This window comes from Chrysemys picta, chromosome 19, assembly GCF_011386835.1.
Source record: "Chrysemys picta bellii isolate R12L10 chromosome 19, ASM1138683v2, whole genome shotgun sequence".
Lineage (NCBI taxonomy): Eukaryota > Metazoa > Chordata > Testudines > Emydidae > Chrysemys > Chrysemys picta.
In genome coordinates, this window is record NC_088809.1 from 21,923,891 (window position 1) to 21,943,045 (window position 19,155).

Genomic DNA, 19,155 nt, shown 5'->3' on the forward strand with positions numbered 1-19,155 from the left:
CCCAAATGTGCCTTCTCCGGGGAACCTGTCCGGTCCGGAGCGTAGGGGACAGGTGGGTTGGTGTTAAATCACACCTAGGGTAGGGAAGGGAAGATAGAAGGGGCTGCTCTAGTGATAGTCCCTTGCTGATGGGACGGGGAGGGACCTGTCCTATGTGGCTCCCTAGCAGCACGGACTGGCTAACTGGCCACGCCGCGGGCTCCAAAGGCAGGTGACTGGCCCAGGGGACTATGGCCTGGTCGCGGGGGGAAAGGGGGTGTGGGGGGGCTCTGTTCCAATGGGACTGTCTTCCGGACCCGGGGAAGGGAGGGACCCCAGGGGAAAGGTCTGAGCCCTTGGCAAGCGGCTGCGCCCCTCCGGGTGGGATTGTGACATGGGCGGGGGCGCAGGTCGTGGCCCCGCGGGCCCAGCTCAGCGGCGGGCGGCCATGGAGCCGCAGGAGCAGTCGGGGCGGGCGGACGCCGCCGAGCCCGGGGCGAGCCCGGACGGGGAGTTCCAGGCCGTGGTGCAGCGGACGCAGGTGCTGCTGCTGGCCGGGGAGACGTGGGAGCCGGACCGCGCCCAGGCCGCGCTCAGCTCCTTCGCCCACGAGGTGCTGCCCGTGGCCCGCCGGCCGCCCAGCCCCGCGCCGCCCAGCGCGCCCCCGGCCGGGCAGCTCATCTTCTTCCTGTGCCGCGCCCCGTCGCTGCGGGGCCGGGCCGAGCGGCTGCGGGAGGTGCTGCGGGGCGTGCGGGAGCAGAGCCGCGGCGCGCCCGCCGCCCTGCTGGGGGTGATCGTGCAGCCCCGGCCCGAGGAGGAGGCGGAGGCCCGCCGCCGCCTGGAGGAGCTGCTCCTCGAGGTCTTCCAGCCGCCGGGGCCGGGCGCCGCGCCGCGGGTCGAGGTGCACACGGCCGTGTTCCGCCCCGGCCGGCCCGAGGGGGCCCTGGAGGTGAAGAAAGCCGCTTGCGAGGCCGTGCGGGAAGAGCCAGGTGCGGCGGGAGCTCGGCGGGGCTGTGGCTCCGGGGCGCTGGGGGCTGCCTGGGGCTGGGCCTGGCCTGGGGCGCAGAGGTGGGCCCGGGGCTGGGGGGCTCCCTGGTAATGCCCCGAGCCCGGATCTTAGGCCCCTTTGGGACTCGCTCTCAGGCCGCTCTGCACATAGAGACTAGACCAGCAGAGCCGGGCGCTGCTCAGGGCTGCGAAAAGTGAGAGGCCCTGAGCCGTGCTCAGGTCAGCCCAAGCCCCAGCGTAGCCAGGGCTAGGTGGAGGGAAGAGTTCTCCCATGGACCTACCCACAGCCTAGAGAGATGGATTATCTACATCCCTGGAACAAACCCTTAGGGGACGTAGGAAGCATCTACACTATGGTGCCTCGGTGGCCCAGCTGCAGGGTGGTAGCTGTGTCCCTGGAGTCGCTGAAGTGTAGAGAGGCCCTTAGATGGAAGGTGCTGGGAAGGGCAGAGTATTATCACTGCAGCCAATGTCATCTTCAAAAAAAGCACTGATTCCCCCAAGACCTCTCTTCCTTAGCGCATAGAGTGAGTGTGATCCCGGGCGGAGGGACGTGCTCGAGGCTTGTGCCAGTGGAACCTGGACACGGAACTGAAAATCCCACTGGACTTTCTGCCCCAGCACTGCTCTCTGCAGCACCCCGTCGTCTCTCAGCAGGGCTGCCTGGCAGGATCTGCTGTTCGGTTCTTTCCCCGGCGTGTAGCAGCCAAGAGCTAGGCCAGGCTGAATCTCTGGGATGCTGCGATTCCTGGAACAAGGGCCGGTTTTCATTGGGAAATCGAATCGGATTTCAGCTTGAGTCTGATGCGCCGAGTTAGCTGAGGTGATGCTGTGATCAGCGGGACTAGAATCAGTGTCCTGTCATCGTGCCGTGGCTGCACTCCACTAAGAGCTCGGTTAACGCCCCACCAACTGACAAGCCTCTGAACACAACGTGGCCTTGTCTGTGCTGCCCACTGCCACGCTCAGCATTTTACCTAGTTCAATTGCTACCTATAGTGTGTGAACCGAGTGAAGCGTCCTAGCGATGACAAACCCTGAGGGAGCGTGATGGGAAGAGGAGAAGGATGTGGCCAGTGGGTCCCTGGCCTGCATGTATCTATTGGCCCATGAGGAGAAGCAGGTCCTTGGCCTCTACTCCTGCCCCATACCCTGATGTAGTGACTACTCAGGAGATGTGTTCTGGCTGCTGTGAACTGGGGTGTGAGGATTCTGTTCCTCGGACCCATGAGAATATGGCTGAGCAAAAGCCCGTTTACTCAAGCTGTGTCCTTTGTGTAGGAATATCACCATTGGGACGTAGTCCTGGCCTCACCAGCTCCCCATGTATTATGCTCTGCCCCTTTCCCCATGTCATTAATGAAGCAGTTAAACACCCAAGCCTCTGGCACCACCATAAACCCCAACTCCTAACTGAATACTGTCACTTTTATCATCACTCTTTGTTCATGGTCTTTCAGGCAGTGTTTGGTTTGATTTCAAGATAGTGAGGGCGAGTCTGAGATTGTGACAATAGACGTCACTCAGCTAGTAAGGTTGGAGCGAGGTCATAGGAATACTGTCAAAAGCTTGATTGCTAGGCTAGGGGCAAGCCTTGATTTTCCAGACTCCAAATATATATATTATTCCAAATTATTATGTAGTCCTGTGCCCGAAATTCACAGTGAAACTGAAATGTCTCTTTGCAGCCCCCTAATTGTATTGAGTTTTATTTCTAATTTTCCCACAAGACCTTTTATATTGGGGTTTACCACTATTGTGACCAACTCTCATTCTTACTGCGACTGGGGTAAGTCAGACATCCCAGATTTGGCTGTAGTTAATTTGCACACAGCTTAAAGGGGTGTCACAACTGGTAGGAAAAGCATGTTGGCACCAGAGGAATTTAGACTCCTTTGTTGACAGCATAGCTGTGAATCAGGGCCTTCTTCTGTCTAGTTGGCAGTGGCTTTTTAATCATATATGCTTTGTGGTACATATGCTTGCCAGTTGTTGGTGTATTTGTATTACAGCTGAGTGCTGAACCATCCACTGAATAGATGTATAATCCCTTACAATATAAAGGGCTGTGTCCCAGCTCTAGGCCATGGAGGGGGGCTGTGCCCCAGGGTGAGGTGAGGCAAGGTGGTGCATTGTGACATAGCAAGAAAGTGTAATTTGTGATTCCTTCAGTATTAGGCGAGCAGAGGGCAGGAGAGTTCATGTTAACAGGACATGGACAGTGCGGGGCAGGTGTCAGAGAAACCCCCTGCTGCTGCCACTGGCGAGCAGATCCTAAAGGATTTCCAGGTTCTGATAGAGAAGGTTGGGGGGAAGCCAGAGGTGCTGCTGGTTGGAGAGTCTCAGGAGGGAAAAGACACTCGGGCTCTGATGGCGGCTTTTGTCCAGGAATTGTTCCCGGATGCTTGCAAACCAGGGATTAGTCCAGCAATGGCTGTGACCCAGACACAGCCAGGGGCCAAGCCTGGTGCTAGCAACAGTCAATCCCAACTCATCTTCTTCCTGTGCCGAGCTTCCTCCCTGCGGGGCAAGCAGGCCGAGATCCAGAAGATCTTGAAGGAAGTGAAGAAGTTTAGCCGCAGAGCCCCAGCTGCCCTGGTGGGAGTCATCGTGCAGCCCAAGAAGGAAGAGGAGACAGAGGCCCGGAAGCTGATGGAGAACATGCTCCAGGGTGCCTTCCCTAGACAGCCGCGTAAACGGGACAAGCGGAGTAGGAAGCAGGGCCAGGCGCTGGAGCTGGAGGAGGTGCAGGTGGAGGTGGAAGTCTTCATTCCAGGCCGGCCACGGGGGAAACTGGCCATCATGAAAGCCGCCTGCCGAGCTTCTGAGGCCCTGCAGCAGCGCACATCTGCAGATGTGAAGCAGGATGGTACGGACGGATTGGGGGGAGAGGGAAGCCAGGGAGCACATGGGGGCAGTGGATGGAGGAGTGAAGTACAAAGTCTAGAAGTCAAAATAATAAGATGGGTGAACTAGAGTGCCTCGAGATAAAGGAGGATATTGATATAATAGGCATCACAGAAACCTGGTGGACTGAGGACGATCAATGGGACACAATCATTCCCGGGTACAAAATATATCGGAAGGACAGAACAGGGAGTGGGAGTGGCACAAATTTGTGAAAGAAAATGTAGAATCAAATGAAGTAAAAATCTTAAGTGAATCCACATGTTCTATAGAATCTCTATGGATAGTAATTTCATGCTCTGATAAGAATATAACATTAGGGGTCTATTATCGACCACCTGACCAGGACAGTGATAGTGATGATGAAATGCTAAGGGAAATTAGAGAGGCTACCCAAATAAAGAACTCAATAATAGTGGGGGATTTCAATTATCCTCATATTGACTGGGAACATGTCACCTCAGGATGAAATGCAGAGACAAAATTTCTCGATACACCTCTACCCCGATATAACACGACCCGATATAACATGATTTCGGATATAACGCGGTAAAGCAGTGTTCGGGGGGGCAGGGCTGTGCACTCCGGCGGATCAAAGCAAGTTCAATATAACGCCTTTTCACCTATAACGCGGTAAGATTTTTTGGCTCCCGAGGACAGCGTTGTATCGGAGTAGAGGTGTACTTTAAATGACTGCTTCTTGGAGCAGCTGGTACAGCAACCCACAAGGGGAGAGGCAACTCTCGATTTAGTCCTGAGTGGAGCGCAGGAGCTGGTCCAAGAGGTAACTATAACAGGACTGCTTGGAAATAGTGACCATAATATAATAACATTTAACATCCCTGTGGTGGGAAGAACATCTCAATAGCCCAACACTGTGGCATTTAATTTCAAAAATTTCAAAAAACTATGCAAAAATGAGGGGGTTAGTTAAACAGAAATTAAAAGGTACAGTGACTAAAGTGAAATCCCTGTGAGCTGCATTGACGCTTTTTAAAGACACCATAATAGAGGCCCAACTTCAATGTATACCCCAAATTAAGAAACACAGTAAAAGAACTAAAAAAGAGCCACTGTGGCTTAACAACCATGTAAAAGAAGCAGTGAGAGATAAAAAGGCATCTTTTAAAAAGTGGAAGTCAAATCCTAGTGAGGCAAATAGAAAGGAGCATAAACGCTGCCAAATTAAGTGCAAGAATGTAATAAGAAAAGCCAAAGAGGAGTTTGAAGAATGGCTAGCCAAAAACTCCAAAGGTAATAACAAAATGTTTTTTAAGTACATCAGAAGCAGGAAGCCTGCTAAACAACCAGTGGGGCCCCTGGATGATCGAGATACAAAAGGGGCGCTTAAAGACGATAAAGTCATTGCGGAGAAACTAAATGGATTCTTTGCTTCAGGCTTCACAGCTGAGGATGTTAGGGAGATTCCCAAACCTGAGCCAGCTTTTGTAGGTGACAAATCTGAGGAACTGTCACAGATTGAGGTGTCACTAGAGGAGGTTTTGGATTTAATTGATAAACTCAACATTAACAAGTCACCGGGACCAGATGGCATTCACCCAAGAGTTCTGAAAGAACTCAAATGTGAAATTGCGGAACTGTTAACTATGGTTTGTAACCTGTCCTTTAAATTGGCTTCTGTATCCAATGACTGGAAGATAGCTAATGTAACACCAATATTTAAAAAGGGCTCTAGAGGTGATCCCGGCAATTACAGACTGGTAAGTCTAACGTCAGTACCGGGCAAATTAGTTGAAACAATCGTAAAGAATAAAATTGTCAGACACATAGAAGAACATAAATTGTTGGGCAAAAGTCAACATGGTTTCTGTAAAGGGAAATCGTGTCCTACTAATCTATTAGAGTTCAACAAACATGTGAACAAGGGGGATCCAGTGGACATAGTGTACTTAGATTTCCAGAAAGCCTTTGACAAAGTCCCTCACCAAAGGGTCTTACGTAAATTAAGTTGTCATGGGATAAAAGGGAAGATCCTTTCATGGATTGAGAACTGGTTAAAAGACAGGGAACAAAGGGTAGGAATAAATGGTAAATTCTCAGAATAGAGAGGGGTAACTAGTGGTGTTCCACAAGGGTCAGTCCTAGGACCAATCCTATTCAACTTATTCATAAATGATATGGAGAAAGCGGTAAAAAGTGAGGTGGCGAAGTTTGCAGATGATACTAAGTTGCTAAAGGTAGTTAAGACCAAAGCAGACTGTGAAGAACTTAAAAAAGATCTCACAAAACTAATTGATTGGGCAACAAAATGGCAAATGAAATTTAATGTGGATAAATGTAAAGTAATGCACATTGGAAAAAACAACCCCAACTATACATACAATATGCTGGGGGCTAATTTAGCTACAACAAGTCAGGAAAAAGATCTTGGAGTCATCGTGGATAGTTCTCTGAAAATGTCCACGCAGTTTGCAGAGGCGGTCAAAAAAGCAAACAGGATGTTAGGAATCATTAAAAAGGGGATAGAGAATAGGACGGAGAATATATTATTGCCCTTATATAAATCGATGGTACGCCCTCATCTCGAATACTGCGTACAGATGTGGTCTCCTCATCTCAAAAAAGATATACTGGCACTAGAAAAGGTTCAGAAAAGGGCAACTAAAATGATTACGGGTTTGGAACGGGTCCCATATGAGGAGAGTTTAAAGAGGCTAGGACTTCTCAGCTTGGAAAAGAGGAGACTAAGGGGGGATATGATAGAGGTATATAAAATCATGAGTGATGTGGAGAAAGTGGATAAGGAAAGGTTATTTACTTATTCCCATAATACAAGAACTAGGGGTCATCAAATGAAATTAATAGGCAGCAGGTTTAAAACAAATAAAAGGAAGTTCTTCTTCACGCAGCACACAGTCAACTTGTGGAACTCCTTGCCTGAGGAGGTTGTGAAGGTTAGGACTATAACAGGGTTTAAAAGAGAACTGGATAAATTCATGGAGGTTAAGTCCATTAATGGCTATTAGCCAGGACGGGTAAGGAATGGTGTCCCTAGCCTCTGTTTGTCAGAGGGTGGTGATGGATGGCAGGAGAGAGATCACTTGATCATTACCTGTTAGGTTCACTCCCTCTGGGGGACCTGGCATTGGCCACTGTCAGTAGACAGGATACTGGGCTAGATGGACCTTTGGTCTGACCCAGTACAGCCTTTCTTATGTTATGAGGCTGAAAATGTGTCCTCATGGCTTGAAGAAAGCCCAGGGACTTCATCATGTTCTTTCTTCCCTCTTGGCTTTGCCCCCTCCCCCCCCCCCCCCCCCAGTCAGGTGAGCATTACCTCATCACAATCCCAAACTGACCAAAGGAAGGGGGGGTGACTCACTCGAGAGTCCAATAGACCCTTTTGTCGCTGCCTAGGCCAGTGTCCTTTGTTCCTGTGAGGCTGGGGGAGGGTGGGGGGGTTGTCCCATACATGCCTCAATGAGGTGTGAACTGCCCCTCTGCTTTTCCTGACTTGTTGTAGCTAAATTAGCCCCCATCATATTGTATGTATAGTTGGGGTTGTTTTTTCCAATGTGCATTACTTTACATTTATCCACATTAAATTTCATTTGCCATTTTGTTGCCCAATCACTTAGTTTTGTGAGATCTTTTTTAAGTTCTTCACAGTCTGCTTTGGACTTAACTATCTTTAGCAGTTTAGTATCATCTGCAAACTTTGCCACCTCGCTGTTTACCCCTTTCTCCAGATCATTTATGAATAAGTTGAATAGGATCGGTCCGAGGACTGACCCTTGGGGAACACCACTAGTTACCCCTCTCCATTCTGAGAATTTACCATTAATTCCTACCCTTTGTTCCCTGTCTTTTAACCAGTTCTCAATCCATGAAAGGACCTTCCCTTTTATCCCATGGCAGCTTAATTTACATAAGAGCCTTTGGTGAGGGACCTTGTCAAAGGCTTTCTGGAAATCTAAGTACACTATGTCCACTGGATCCCCCTTGTCCACATGTTTGTTGACCCCTTCAAAGAATTCTAATAGATTAGTAAGACACGATTTCCCTTTACAGAAACCATGTTGACTATTGCTCAACAGTTTATGTTTTTCTATGTGTCGGACAATTTTATTCTTAAGTATTGTTTCGACTAATTTGCCTGGTACAGACATTAGACTTACCGGTCTGTAATTTCCGGGATCACCTCTAGAGCCCTTTTTAAATATTGGCGTTACATTAGCTATCTTCCAGTCATTGGGTACAGAAGCCGATTTAAAGGACAGGTTACAAACCTTAGTTAACAGTTCCACAACTTCACATTTGAGTTCTTTCAGAACTCTTGGGTGAATGCCATCTGGTCCCGGTGACTTGTTAATCTTAAGTTTATCAATTAATTCCAAAATCTCCTCTCGTGACACTTCAATTCGTGACAGTTCCTCAGATTTGTCACCTACAAAAGCCAGCTCAGGTTTGGGAATCTCCCTAACATCCTCAGCCTTGAAGACTGAAGCAAAGAATCCATTTAGTTTCTCCGCAATGACTTTATCGTCTTTAAGCACTCCTTTTGTATCTCGATCATCAAGGGACCCCACTGGTTGTTTAGCAGGCTTCCTGCTTCTGATGTACTTAAAAAACATTTTGTTATTACCTTTGGAGTTTTTGGCTAGCCGTTCTTCAAACTCCTCTTTGGCTTTTCTTATTACATTCTTGCACTTAATTTGGCAGCGTTTATGCTCCTTTCTATTTGCCTCACTAGGATTTGACTTCCACTTTTTAAAGGAAGTCTTTTTATCTCTCACTGCTTCTTTTACATGGTTGTTAAGCCACGGTGGCTCTTTTTTAGTTCTTTTACTGTGTTTCTTAATTTGGGGTATACATTGAAGTTGGGCCTCTATTATGGTGTCTTTAAAAAGTGCCCATGCAGCTTGCAGGGATTTCACTTAATCACTTATCAGGGGGTAGCCGTGTTAGTCTGTATCTACAAAAACAACAAGGAGTCTGGTGGCACCTTAAAGACTAACAGATTTATTTGGGCATAAGCTTTCGTGAGTAAAAACCTCACTTCTTCGGATGCATTCTGTTTAACTAACCCCCTCATTTTTGCATAGTTCCCCCTTTTGAAATTAAATGCCACAGTGTTGGGCTGTTGAGATGTTCTTCCCGCCACAGGGATGTTGAACACTATTGTATTATGGTCACTATTTCCAAGCGGTCCTGCTATAGTTACCTCTTGGACCAGCTCCTGCGCTCCACTCAGGACTAAATCTAGAGTTGCCTCTCCCCTTGTGGGTTCCCGTGCCAGCTGCTCCATGAAGCAGTCATTTAAAGTATTGAGAAATTTTATCTCTGCATTTCGTCCTGAAGTGAAATGTTCCCAGTCAATATGGGGATAATTGAAATCCCCCACTATTATTGAGTTCTTAATTTTGATAGCCTCTCTAATTTCCCTTAGCATTTCATCATCACTATCACCGTCCTGGTCAGGTGGTCGAGAATAGATCCCTAATGTTATATTCTTATTAGAGCATGAAATTTCTATCCATAGAGATTGTATGGAACACATGGATTTGCTTAAGATTTTTACTTCATTTGATTGTACATTTTCTTTCACATATAGTGCCACTCCTCCCCCCTCCACTCCCCGCACGACCTGTTCTGTCCTTCCGATATATTTTGTACCCGGGAATGATTGTGTCCCATTGATTGCTCTCAGTCCACCAGGTTTCTGTGATGTCTATTATATCAATATCCTCCTTTATCACAAGGCACTCTAGTTCACCCATCTTATTATTTAGACTTCTAGCATTTGTGTACAAGCACTTTAAAAACTTGTCACTGTTTATTTGTCTGCCCTTTTCTGATGTATCAGATTCTTTATGTGAATGTTTATCATCTGATCTGGCCCCTACTTTATCCTCCTCCATCCTCTGCTCCTGACTATAACCTGGAGATTTTCTATCATTAGACTCTCCCCTAAGAGAAGTCTCTGTCCGAGCCACATGTTCCTCTGCAGCAGTCGGCTTTCCCCCATCTCCTAGTTTAAAAACTGCTCTACAACCTTTTTAATGTTTAGTGCCAGCAGTCTGGCTCCACTTTGGTTTAGGTGGAGCCCATCTCTCCTGTATAGGCTCCCCCCATTCCAGAAGTTTCCCCAGTTCCTAATGAATGTAAACCCCTCCTCTCTACACCATCGTCTCATCCACACATTGAGACTCTGAAGCTCTTCCTGCCTACCTGGCCCTGCGCGTGAGAACCCTGCCTGAGGAGCAGTTTGAGGGGTGGGCTGACTGACAGAGCTGTCCGGGGTTTGGATGGGAGATGGCGTGTTGCGCTCAGAAGGCCTGGAAACACAAGCAACCTGATTGGACATGCCAGAGCAAACTGGAGCTGGTTTGTAGCAGGACCTTCTGAGGCCGCTTCCGGGCTGCAGGACCACCTTCGCTCTGCCCTCCCTTTTTTAGAACTTGTCTGTGGTGAGGTATTGGAGGGGCATTGAAGACACATTGGGGGAAGTTCCCTTGGACTCGTGCGCCCAGGCCTGGTGGGTTGAGGGTAACAGTTGCAGATTTTACACACTGACTTTGAATTTGTGAGGAGGTCAGCGTGCTGGATGGAGCCCACGCTGGCAAAGTACGAGGCTGAGTGACTCCTCCCCAACGACCTGCTTAGCTAGCCTGCCTTTGGATTGTGGGATGAAAAAGGTTCCTTCAGCCCACAAAGTGCATTCTACCCACTCAGAACATTTTGTGGCTTCTTTGAGGTTTGCGCCAGTTGAGATCCAGCACTACAGCTGGATTGTCTGATCTTACCAGGATGTGTTGACCTTGTATTTGAGGGGACCTTTGGCTTGATGGCTTCAGAGAGGCTGTCCACAGACAATCACATTGCTTGAGCTGTAGCTTGTGCATAGGAATCCCCAGTGATTCCTTAGTGATATTAAGCCATCCGGGGATAACTCTTCAGCATGTTCTTTCTGCCTTATGCATTTGGATGCCTGGAGGAGGGGACAGCTCCACTTCTGGATGGTTGGGAGAGCTTCAAGTTTCTAATAGGAACCGCTGCAGGGAAACAGCCACTACCACCATCACCATCGCCTTCCGAAGGCTGGAGAGCCATAACCAGATCGGGTAAAAAAGGATGGAGCTGTAGGATGGCAGGGATATGTAAACAGGCCTCTTTTAAATTTGTCCAGGATGAAAGGTCACCCAGACTGCTCGCTGCTAGACATGCTACCAGATTCTGAGCTCTGCATCAGCACATGTCCAATACACTGAATTAGCTAAAGAAGTTGGCGTTTTAGGTCTAGTGCTGAATGCACCCCGCTGGCTACATGGCCCCTGAGAATTCTCTTGAATATGTTCCTGTATGCAGCCGCTGCCCTGGCACATGGCCTATGGCCTTTACTGCAGCTGAGAAAGCTGCTTCTCAACATTGGGAGAAAGGGAAGAAAATATTAGTTTGGGAGAAGGAGGAGGAGCAAGAGTCCGTGAGACAGTTGAGTAACCCATTTGCCCTGTGTCATGGCTGCCCACTTTTGCTGAAAAAGGAAACTCTTGGTCCTCTGAGTGCCCTGCTTAGAATTGGGAGAGGCTGGTTCAGAAGTGGAAAACGTGGGAGACAGGGATGTTTCTGTCAGACTGATGGGCCTGAGGAAGGAAACGAATGAGGAATCTCTCTCTGTGTGGCTTGTGCTTTCAGGGAGATTAGCAGATGGAGGAGGGAAGGTCAGGGGCTGGACCTGAAAAGTTTTTGAGAACAACTCCTGTCGTTAATCTGAGGTAACATTTTCAAAAGTATCCGTGACTCAGGAGCCCAAGTCCAATTTTCAGCAATGATTTAGGTGCTAGGAGCCTAATGCTCCTAGGACAACGTTCACTGCAGTACAGACAGCCACCTCCTGCTGCAGAGACAGGAAGGAAACTGACTGGAGGCAGGCAGGGGCGGAGCTGATAGTACCAATGAAGGCTGCTCTCTTCATAACCTGCCTGACTGCAGCAAGGAGGAGGAGCTGCCCCACAAGCCCTGAGCCACGGAAACGTTGCTGGCTTTAACGTTTTGTGGCGACTGACACGAGCGAACTGCCTGGCGTTCTACAGTGTCATCTTTGCGTTCACGTGGGTTTATAAAGGGTTCACTCCTTGGGGCAGGCCTGTCGTTCTGTTCTGGGTCTGGCAGCTACCAGCCCAGTGGGACCTGGGTCTTTAATTCTAGCCCCTAGGTGTTATCGCAGTACAAATAACTAACAATGCCAAGCCTCGTAGAGTGGGAAGCATTTCTGCTGTCTTGTGTTTGACACCGTAAGTGTTCATAGCAAGATGTGCTGACCAGTTGATAAATTGGATGTAACTTCGAATCCCAGTGGAGCCATAGAACAAAAGTGTGCAGAAGATTGGGGTTTAGGATGAGGGCTAGTCACTTATCACAGTAGTATCTGAGCACCTTCCAGTTGCACATTAAACCACATGACATGCATCTATCACATGTCCATTCTCTCATCCCCTGAGAGGGAGAAGGGTGTGCGGTAGTGGGCTTTAGTTTGGAGTTTTTGTCTTACTAAATATATACCCGTGTGGCTAGACGTTGACATTAGAGAAGGCAAAGCCAAAACCATTCTCCTTGTACTGTGAGCGGAAGGTGGGGAGGGCTGGGACAGTCCTTAGTTCCTGGAGAAGTTAATTCCGCCGCCTCGGACCAGCCCCTGAGAAAGCTCCGTCTCCCGCTCAGGCGAGCTTTACCCTTATTGTAGAGAGCTCCATTGGGCCAGAGGAGTACTGTGGTCCCCTGAAGCTCTGTTGAAGGGTTGGGGAAGCAATAGGAGGAAGTGGAGAGGCTTATGTCAGCCCTGCTGATTGGGGGGAGTGTGTCTGTCATTTGTGAAGTGGGGTCATAACTTAGAGGCCGGGTTAGAGCTTTGGCTGCCAATGGATTCCCGGGGAGTAGCTGTGCTAAGAGTGTTTCTTCCAGCTACGCCTGGCAAGATGAGGGTGACCATTTCTTTTGGATGAAGGGAACTTGCTACTTGCATCTGCACCTTTGTGTCCTCTGCACTAGGCTGCTGTAACGTGGTCTTCTTGGGGCTATCGCCTAAGAAAACCTGGAAAGTGAAACTGGTGCTGAATTTGGCTGCCTGAATTTTTGGTGGAGCTTCATATCAGGAGTCCTGGCTCTACACTGGGTGTTTTATTCTTTACTTGTGGAGTTTGGGGAGTTGGTTTTAAACTATAACGCTCTAGGGCAGTAGTTCTCAAACGTTTGTACTGGTGACCCCTTTCACATAGCAAGCCTCTGAGTGCGACCCCCTCCCCCCACGGTATAAATTTAAAAACACTTTTTTATATATTTAACACCATTATAAATGCTGGATGCAAAGCGGGGTTTGGGGTGGAGGCTGACAGCTCGCGACCCCCCCATGTAATAACCTCGCGACCCCCTCAGGGGTCCCAACCCCCACTATGAGAACCTCTGCTCTAGGGCCTGGCTCCACAAAGGACTTAAGCACCTAGAAAATCACAGGAATACAGAGATCCACAGAGTCTGAATTAGGCACCTAGCCTCCCTATGCAGTGAGTGGGGAGGGTTAGACACCTATGACTGGGCTCCCCAAAAGCTGGCACACTCTGCAGGGACCGGCACAAGCTAGCTAGTGGGAGAGCCTGAGGAGAGGGTGTGTTCTAAGCCCTCTCAGGGAGCACCTAGAGTCCAGGCTGTAGGGAACTACCTATCTCTGCTTGTGATCCACCACTGGGAACCCCTCTCTGGAGTCAGGCGACTCAAGGACACAAGTTGTTTCATGTGAGAATTAATTACTCCCCTGCCTGACTCCACACACAATGGCCAGAGAAGGAGGAAGCAGGGGGGATACTGCCCTTCTCACCTTTAGCCCAGTGGTAAGAGCACACACCTGGGACATGGGAGACCTGGGTTCAGTTCCCCCCGTGCTTGATGTGGAGAAAAGATTTGAACAAGTGTCTCCCACCTCTCAGGGGATGCGCTAACTACTGGGCTTTGGGATATTCTGATGTGGGGCTCCCTGAATCTCTCTTGTTGAAGCCTCTTCCTCTGGCCAGCTTTCGAGTGGGACATGATCCAGTAAGTGGTCTCTGAGTATGCCTGCCGGATTGGGCCCCACAGGTGAGTTAGGTGCTCATACGCCTGTCTTCTGCCAGGTTGGAGGTTGCTGTGGGGAATCAGGTGGGAGATAGGTACCTGGACACCCAAAGGGAGACAGAAGTGTTCATGCCCGGAGCCAGGAATTTAGGTTCCTAGGGAACTAGTACAGAGGAAATGTAGGCACTGAGGCACGTCCTCACTACGGGGTGGGGTGGGGGGTCAATTTAAGATATGCAAATTCAGCTACGCGAATAGCATAGCTGAATTCGACGTATCCGAGCCGACTTACCCCACTCTGAGGACAGCAGCAAATCGACCTCTGCAGCTCCCCCGTCGACAGCGCTTACTCCTACCTGCGCTGGTGGAGTACAAACGTCAATTCGGGGATTGATTGTTGCATCCCGACGAGACGCAATAATTCGATCCCTGAGAGATCGATTTCTACCCGCCGATTCAGGCGGGTAGTGTAGACATAACCTGAGTGATTTTAGACACCTATGGGGTTAGGCGGCAACCGAGTGGGGGTTTTGTGGATTGCCGTGGCACCTAAAACTGGAACTTAGGCTCCTAAATATATAACCTTTTTACAGTTTTTCATAACATTTTCTTTGCCAGAAGATGCTGTTTGGGTTTCACGAGCCACCCTCTTCAAAGTCCTGGGGGCGCTCTGTGTGGCGTGCGCTGGTATTATCGGAAGCCAGTACATGAACATTCGCACCTGAGACTGGTTCCCATCAGGCCTGCTCCCTGCCTACAGGTGGGTGTCCTTTGACTCTACTCTGCCAAGTTACATTTAGCCATTAGCAAAAGAATCTGTCCACAGCGATGTCCCATTAGCAAACCTATTTGTCTGACATAGTCTGTACGCCAGATGGAAGCTGGTTAAGTGACTCACGCTGTATTCTAAGTACACCTCTACCCGATATAACGTGACCCGATATAACACGAATTCGGATATAACGCCGTAAAGCAGCGCTCCAGGGGGATGGGGCTGCGCACTCTGGCGGATCAAAGCAAGTTTGATATAACGCGGTTTCACCTATAACGCGGTAAGATTTTTTGGCTCCCGAGGACAGCGTTCTATCGAGGTAGGGGTGTAAAATGTGCTTAGCAGTTCATTAGACTTTGGCATCCTTAACTAATTACATTTGTAGCATCACTCATAGGCGCCGACTTTTTGGTTCCCAGGGGGTGCTTCTCCACCCCTTCCCACAAGCCCCCACCTCCGCCTTGGCTCTTCCCGCCACTGCCTCCTCCGCCCCGCCTTTTCCTGCTCCCTCTGCCCCAGAGCTTCCTGCACGCCATGGAACAGCTGATCGCAGTGGGTGGGAGGCACTGGAAGAGAGGGGGAGGAGCTGATCAATGGTGCTGCCAGCTGGGTGGGAGGCGCGGAGGGGGAGGGGGAGGCGGGGCTGCCAGTGCATGCTCAGCACCCACTATTTTTTTTCCGTGGGTGCTCCAGTCCTGGAGCACCCACAGAGTCGGCGCCTATGGCATCGCTCATAAGGCAGGGGCTCTTACACGGCAATATGCTAACGTCACAGGGTCTCTGCCCCAGTTCAGGGCCCGCTCATGGCGATAATATTTTATATGGTCTCTGCCCCGTGCCTTTTATCTGTGGATCTCCAAACCCTTCAGGAGGCGCTCTAAGTAAAACTTTGTTCCAGTCAGATAGAGGATGTCCCTTCTTCCTGTTCTAAGTACCTTGGGCCTGATTTTTCTGACCCGGTTCAAGTCCCTTTGCACCACCCAGGTGGCACAGAGGAGCTGAATCTGGCTCTGAGGATTCCCCCAGCATAGCATAGTCAACTCAGACACCAAATACTCCCCACTCTGCCCTGGTGTAGGGGTGGTGCCCAGGGTGGAGCATGTCCATGCTACACTGATTCACAGCAGGCTCAAGGTATATCGGGACCCTATATTGCTATAGCGCCTAGAGGCCAACCAGGTCAGGACCTTGACGTGCTGGGTGCTGTGTAAACCTAGTAAATGACAGCCCCTGTCCCAAAGAGCTTGCATTGCACGTAGCCAACTGGTCTAAAATAGAGTAGCACCTAAGCTGCTCTTGCTCGTGCTGATAGGCTGGGGCAGGTATCATGGGATTCACGGAGACTGTTTGGTCCCTCCTTCACTTATCCCAAGGGTTATCTATGTTCTGAGGGTTGGAGTGTCTTAAATCTGCATCATCGCCCCTCTCACACTATATCCCCCACAGTTACGGCTTACATTAGCCGCCATCTTTTGTGCTCCCTCTGTTGCATCTACTACAGAAGCTATTCCTGGAGCTGGGCTGAAATTCTCCAGGATTCTCTACAAAGTTTTGGGGAGCGGGAAGATGCAAACATTCACCCCTGCTTCCCAAAGCCAAGAGAGCAACAACTTTTATACTCACGCTACTGAGTTATCCATACAATGGAGAGGAAACCAATTATAACCAAATAAAACTTACCAAAGTGTGTTTTCTCTCTAAGCAAAACATAAGTATTAACATTAGTCACTAGGCAGCTAACTTGCCTGTATATCTGTGGTTTGTTTTTCATTAATAGTGTAATCTACAGAGGTGTTAATCAGGCCATGAACAACCATATGTTGTAGCATTCTATGCATATTACCTAGAACACACTGCTACTATCTCCTAACCTGACGTATGTGTTTTCATTTTTTTTCCAGATCCTCTGTCCACCTGGATCTCACCTGTCATCCAAAATAAAAAACATCAGCACCCGTTACTGTTTTGTGTTTGTGTTAATACAGAACTCCAAAATTACAGTTGTTGCAACAAGCTTCTGTTATAAAGTCCTATGTTAATCCACCAAGAATTTTGGCTTAGAAAATTGATTTGGTGTGAAAGTTACCAGATTTGCTCTGAAGGCAAAGGAAAAAATTTCTGCAAAGTTTGAAGAAAATGAATCAAACAGTTTGAGTTACAGATCATTTAAAAAAATACCCCATGTGAAAGTTGGCATGTCTAACATTTTCGTTGGGTCCCTCTAGCTCACAAAAATATTTGTTTGTTATCCTTCAAATTTTCATAGAGTTAAATTTCCTGGAAAACTCATGCCTTGGCTCTATTTGGAGAAAATAGATTGTAATTAAGCAAACTTTATTAATGTTTTTTGTTGGGAGCCAATTCTGTTCCCATTGCTAAGTGTGTGATGCATGGGGTTTTAGTTCTGTTTTGATTTTTTTTTGGTTATTGACCAGATACTATAGGTGTGTGTGTGTGAGTATCTTGATTTCCATTGGTGGGGTACAATTTAGAAAGGACATAAGGGTCCTTCTAGATCTGAGAACTAAGCATAGCTTTCTTTTACTTCAAGTTTGGACTGAGTTTGGAGCTTCAAGATCAGGGTTCTGGACCCACCTTCTGCACCCTGTGTGATTTGTAACTGTAAGGATTGCCCCAGGGTTGGGCAAACTTTTTGGCCCGAGGGCCACATCTGGGTATGGAAATTTGTATGGTGGGCCATGAATGCTCATGAAATTGGGGGTGTGGGCTCTGGAGTGGGGCCAGAAATGAGAATTTCAGGGTGTGGGAGGGGGCTGAGGCAGGGGGCTGGGGGAGGGCTCCGGCTGGGGGTGCGGGCTCTGGGGTGGGGTTGGGGATGAGGAGTTGGGGGTGCAGTTTGCTCCGAGCTGGGACAGAGGGGTTTGGAGGGTGGGAGGGGGATCAGGGCTGGGGCAGGGGGGTTGGGGCGCACGAGGGGGCCAGGGGTGCAGGCTCCGGGCAGCACCTACCTCAAGCAGCTCCCAGAAGCAGCGGCCTATCCCCCCTCTGGCTCCTCCACCCCTGCAGCTCCCATTGGACACGGCTCCCATGTGGAACTCCCTGGCTGCCCCTACGTGTAGGAGCTGGAGGGGGGACATGCCGCTGCTTCTGGGAGCCGCGCGGAGCGGGGCAAGACCCGGATCCCGCTCCCCGGCAGGAATTTGAGGGCCGGATTAAAACGTCTGGAGAGCTGGATGCGGCCCCCAGGCCGTAGTTTGCCCACCTGTGATATAGCCTCTTCAACGCATTAGAAAGCTGACTTTGATCCCCTTTGTTAGACAAGAAAGAAGGGGGTTAAAAAGACAAACCGTCTTGTTTTCACATTTTTGGACGGAATGTCAGTGACAATAGAATATTGTCTGATGTTTTTGAGTAAACTGAGTAAGGGCTTTTTGAGATTTAAATCATTCAAAGTGCCTCCTTTTCGTAATGTGTGGAGCGTGTTTGTTGTTTCTGTGTGTGATCATGCTGGGCCAAGAGAGGGATAGTGTACCACGAGTGTGAAACATACGTAGATCTTGACGGGCTGAAGCAAGAGGCAGTTTTCAATGATAGGAATAGTAAAATGTTTACAAAATTGCCATTATTTGAAAACTAGACATTAGTCTCTGTCAGTGAAGCCAAGGAGAAAAAACTTGGTGAGGGAGAATTTTCACTGTCAACCTCTGAACTAGCCCAGGTTACTCCTCAAAAGTGAGATGATTATGGGGAAATTCTGGCCCTTTTGAGAGCAATAGAGATTTTGCCCTTGACTACAGAGGGGCCAGGACTGCACCCTAGGACAACTCTCCCTTCCTTTCTCGCCAAAGTGCCTCCTTCACCTGGGGCAATACGTACTGGGGTAACTGGGGAAAAGAACAGGAGTACTTGTGGCACCTTAGAGACTAACAAATTTATTAGAGCATAAGCTTTCGTGGACTACAGCCCACTTCTTCGGATGCATACAGAGTGGAATAAATATTGGGAAAATATTTATAAATACTGGGGAAAAGAAAATATAGATGCCCTGGAAAAGGTCACATAAGAAATTTTGGATAAGGCTGGGGACAGAATCCTGCTACAGATTTAAGGCTAGAAAGGAACATTCTGATCATCAAACAGGCCTTGTGCATAGTACAGGCCAGAGACTTTCACCCAATATTCCTACAGCAGGTGAATAACTTGCTAGGAGACCTATCTTGTATCCACTACACCGGGGTTCTCAAACTGGGGGGTGGGACCCCTAAGGGAGTTGTGAGGATATTACATGGGGGATCGTAAACTTTCAGCCTCCACCCCAAACCCTGCTTTGCCTCCAGCATTTATAATGGTGTTAAATATATTAAAAAGTGTTTTTAATTTATATGGGGGGTCGCACTCAGAGGCTTGCTCTGTGAAAGGGGTCACCAGAACAAAAGTTTGAGAACCACTGCAGTACACCACAC

At 48.9% G+C, this 19,155-nt stretch overlaps 1 protein-coding gene across 3 annotated transcripts; it reads left to right on the forward strand.

Annotated features, from left to right (window-relative positions):
• The first annotated feature begins 289 nt into the window (after positions 1–289).
• On the forward strand, positions 290–17,485 carry LOC101939361 (uncharacterized protein C2orf72 homolog). 3 transcript variants are annotated; one of them, XM_065573055.1, is made up of 3 exons: positions 290–928; positions 14,578–14,719; positions 16,633–17,485. In XM_065573055.1, the coding sequence occupies exons 1-2, from the start codon at positions 374–376 to the stop codon at positions 14,668–14,670; spliced, it is 648 nt and encodes a 215-aa protein (XP_065429127.1). In that variant the 5' UTR covers positions 290–373; the 3' UTR covers positions 14,671–14,719; positions 16,633–17,485. The 3 variants fall into 3 exon arrangements, with proteins under 3 accessions (XP_065429127.1, XP_065429125.1, XP_023967009.1); XM_065573053.1 differs by having other exon boundaries at positions 291–968; positions 14,581–14,719; XM_024111241.3 differs by having other exon boundaries at positions 293–968.
• Positions 17,486–19,155: the final 1,670 nt, after the last annotated feature.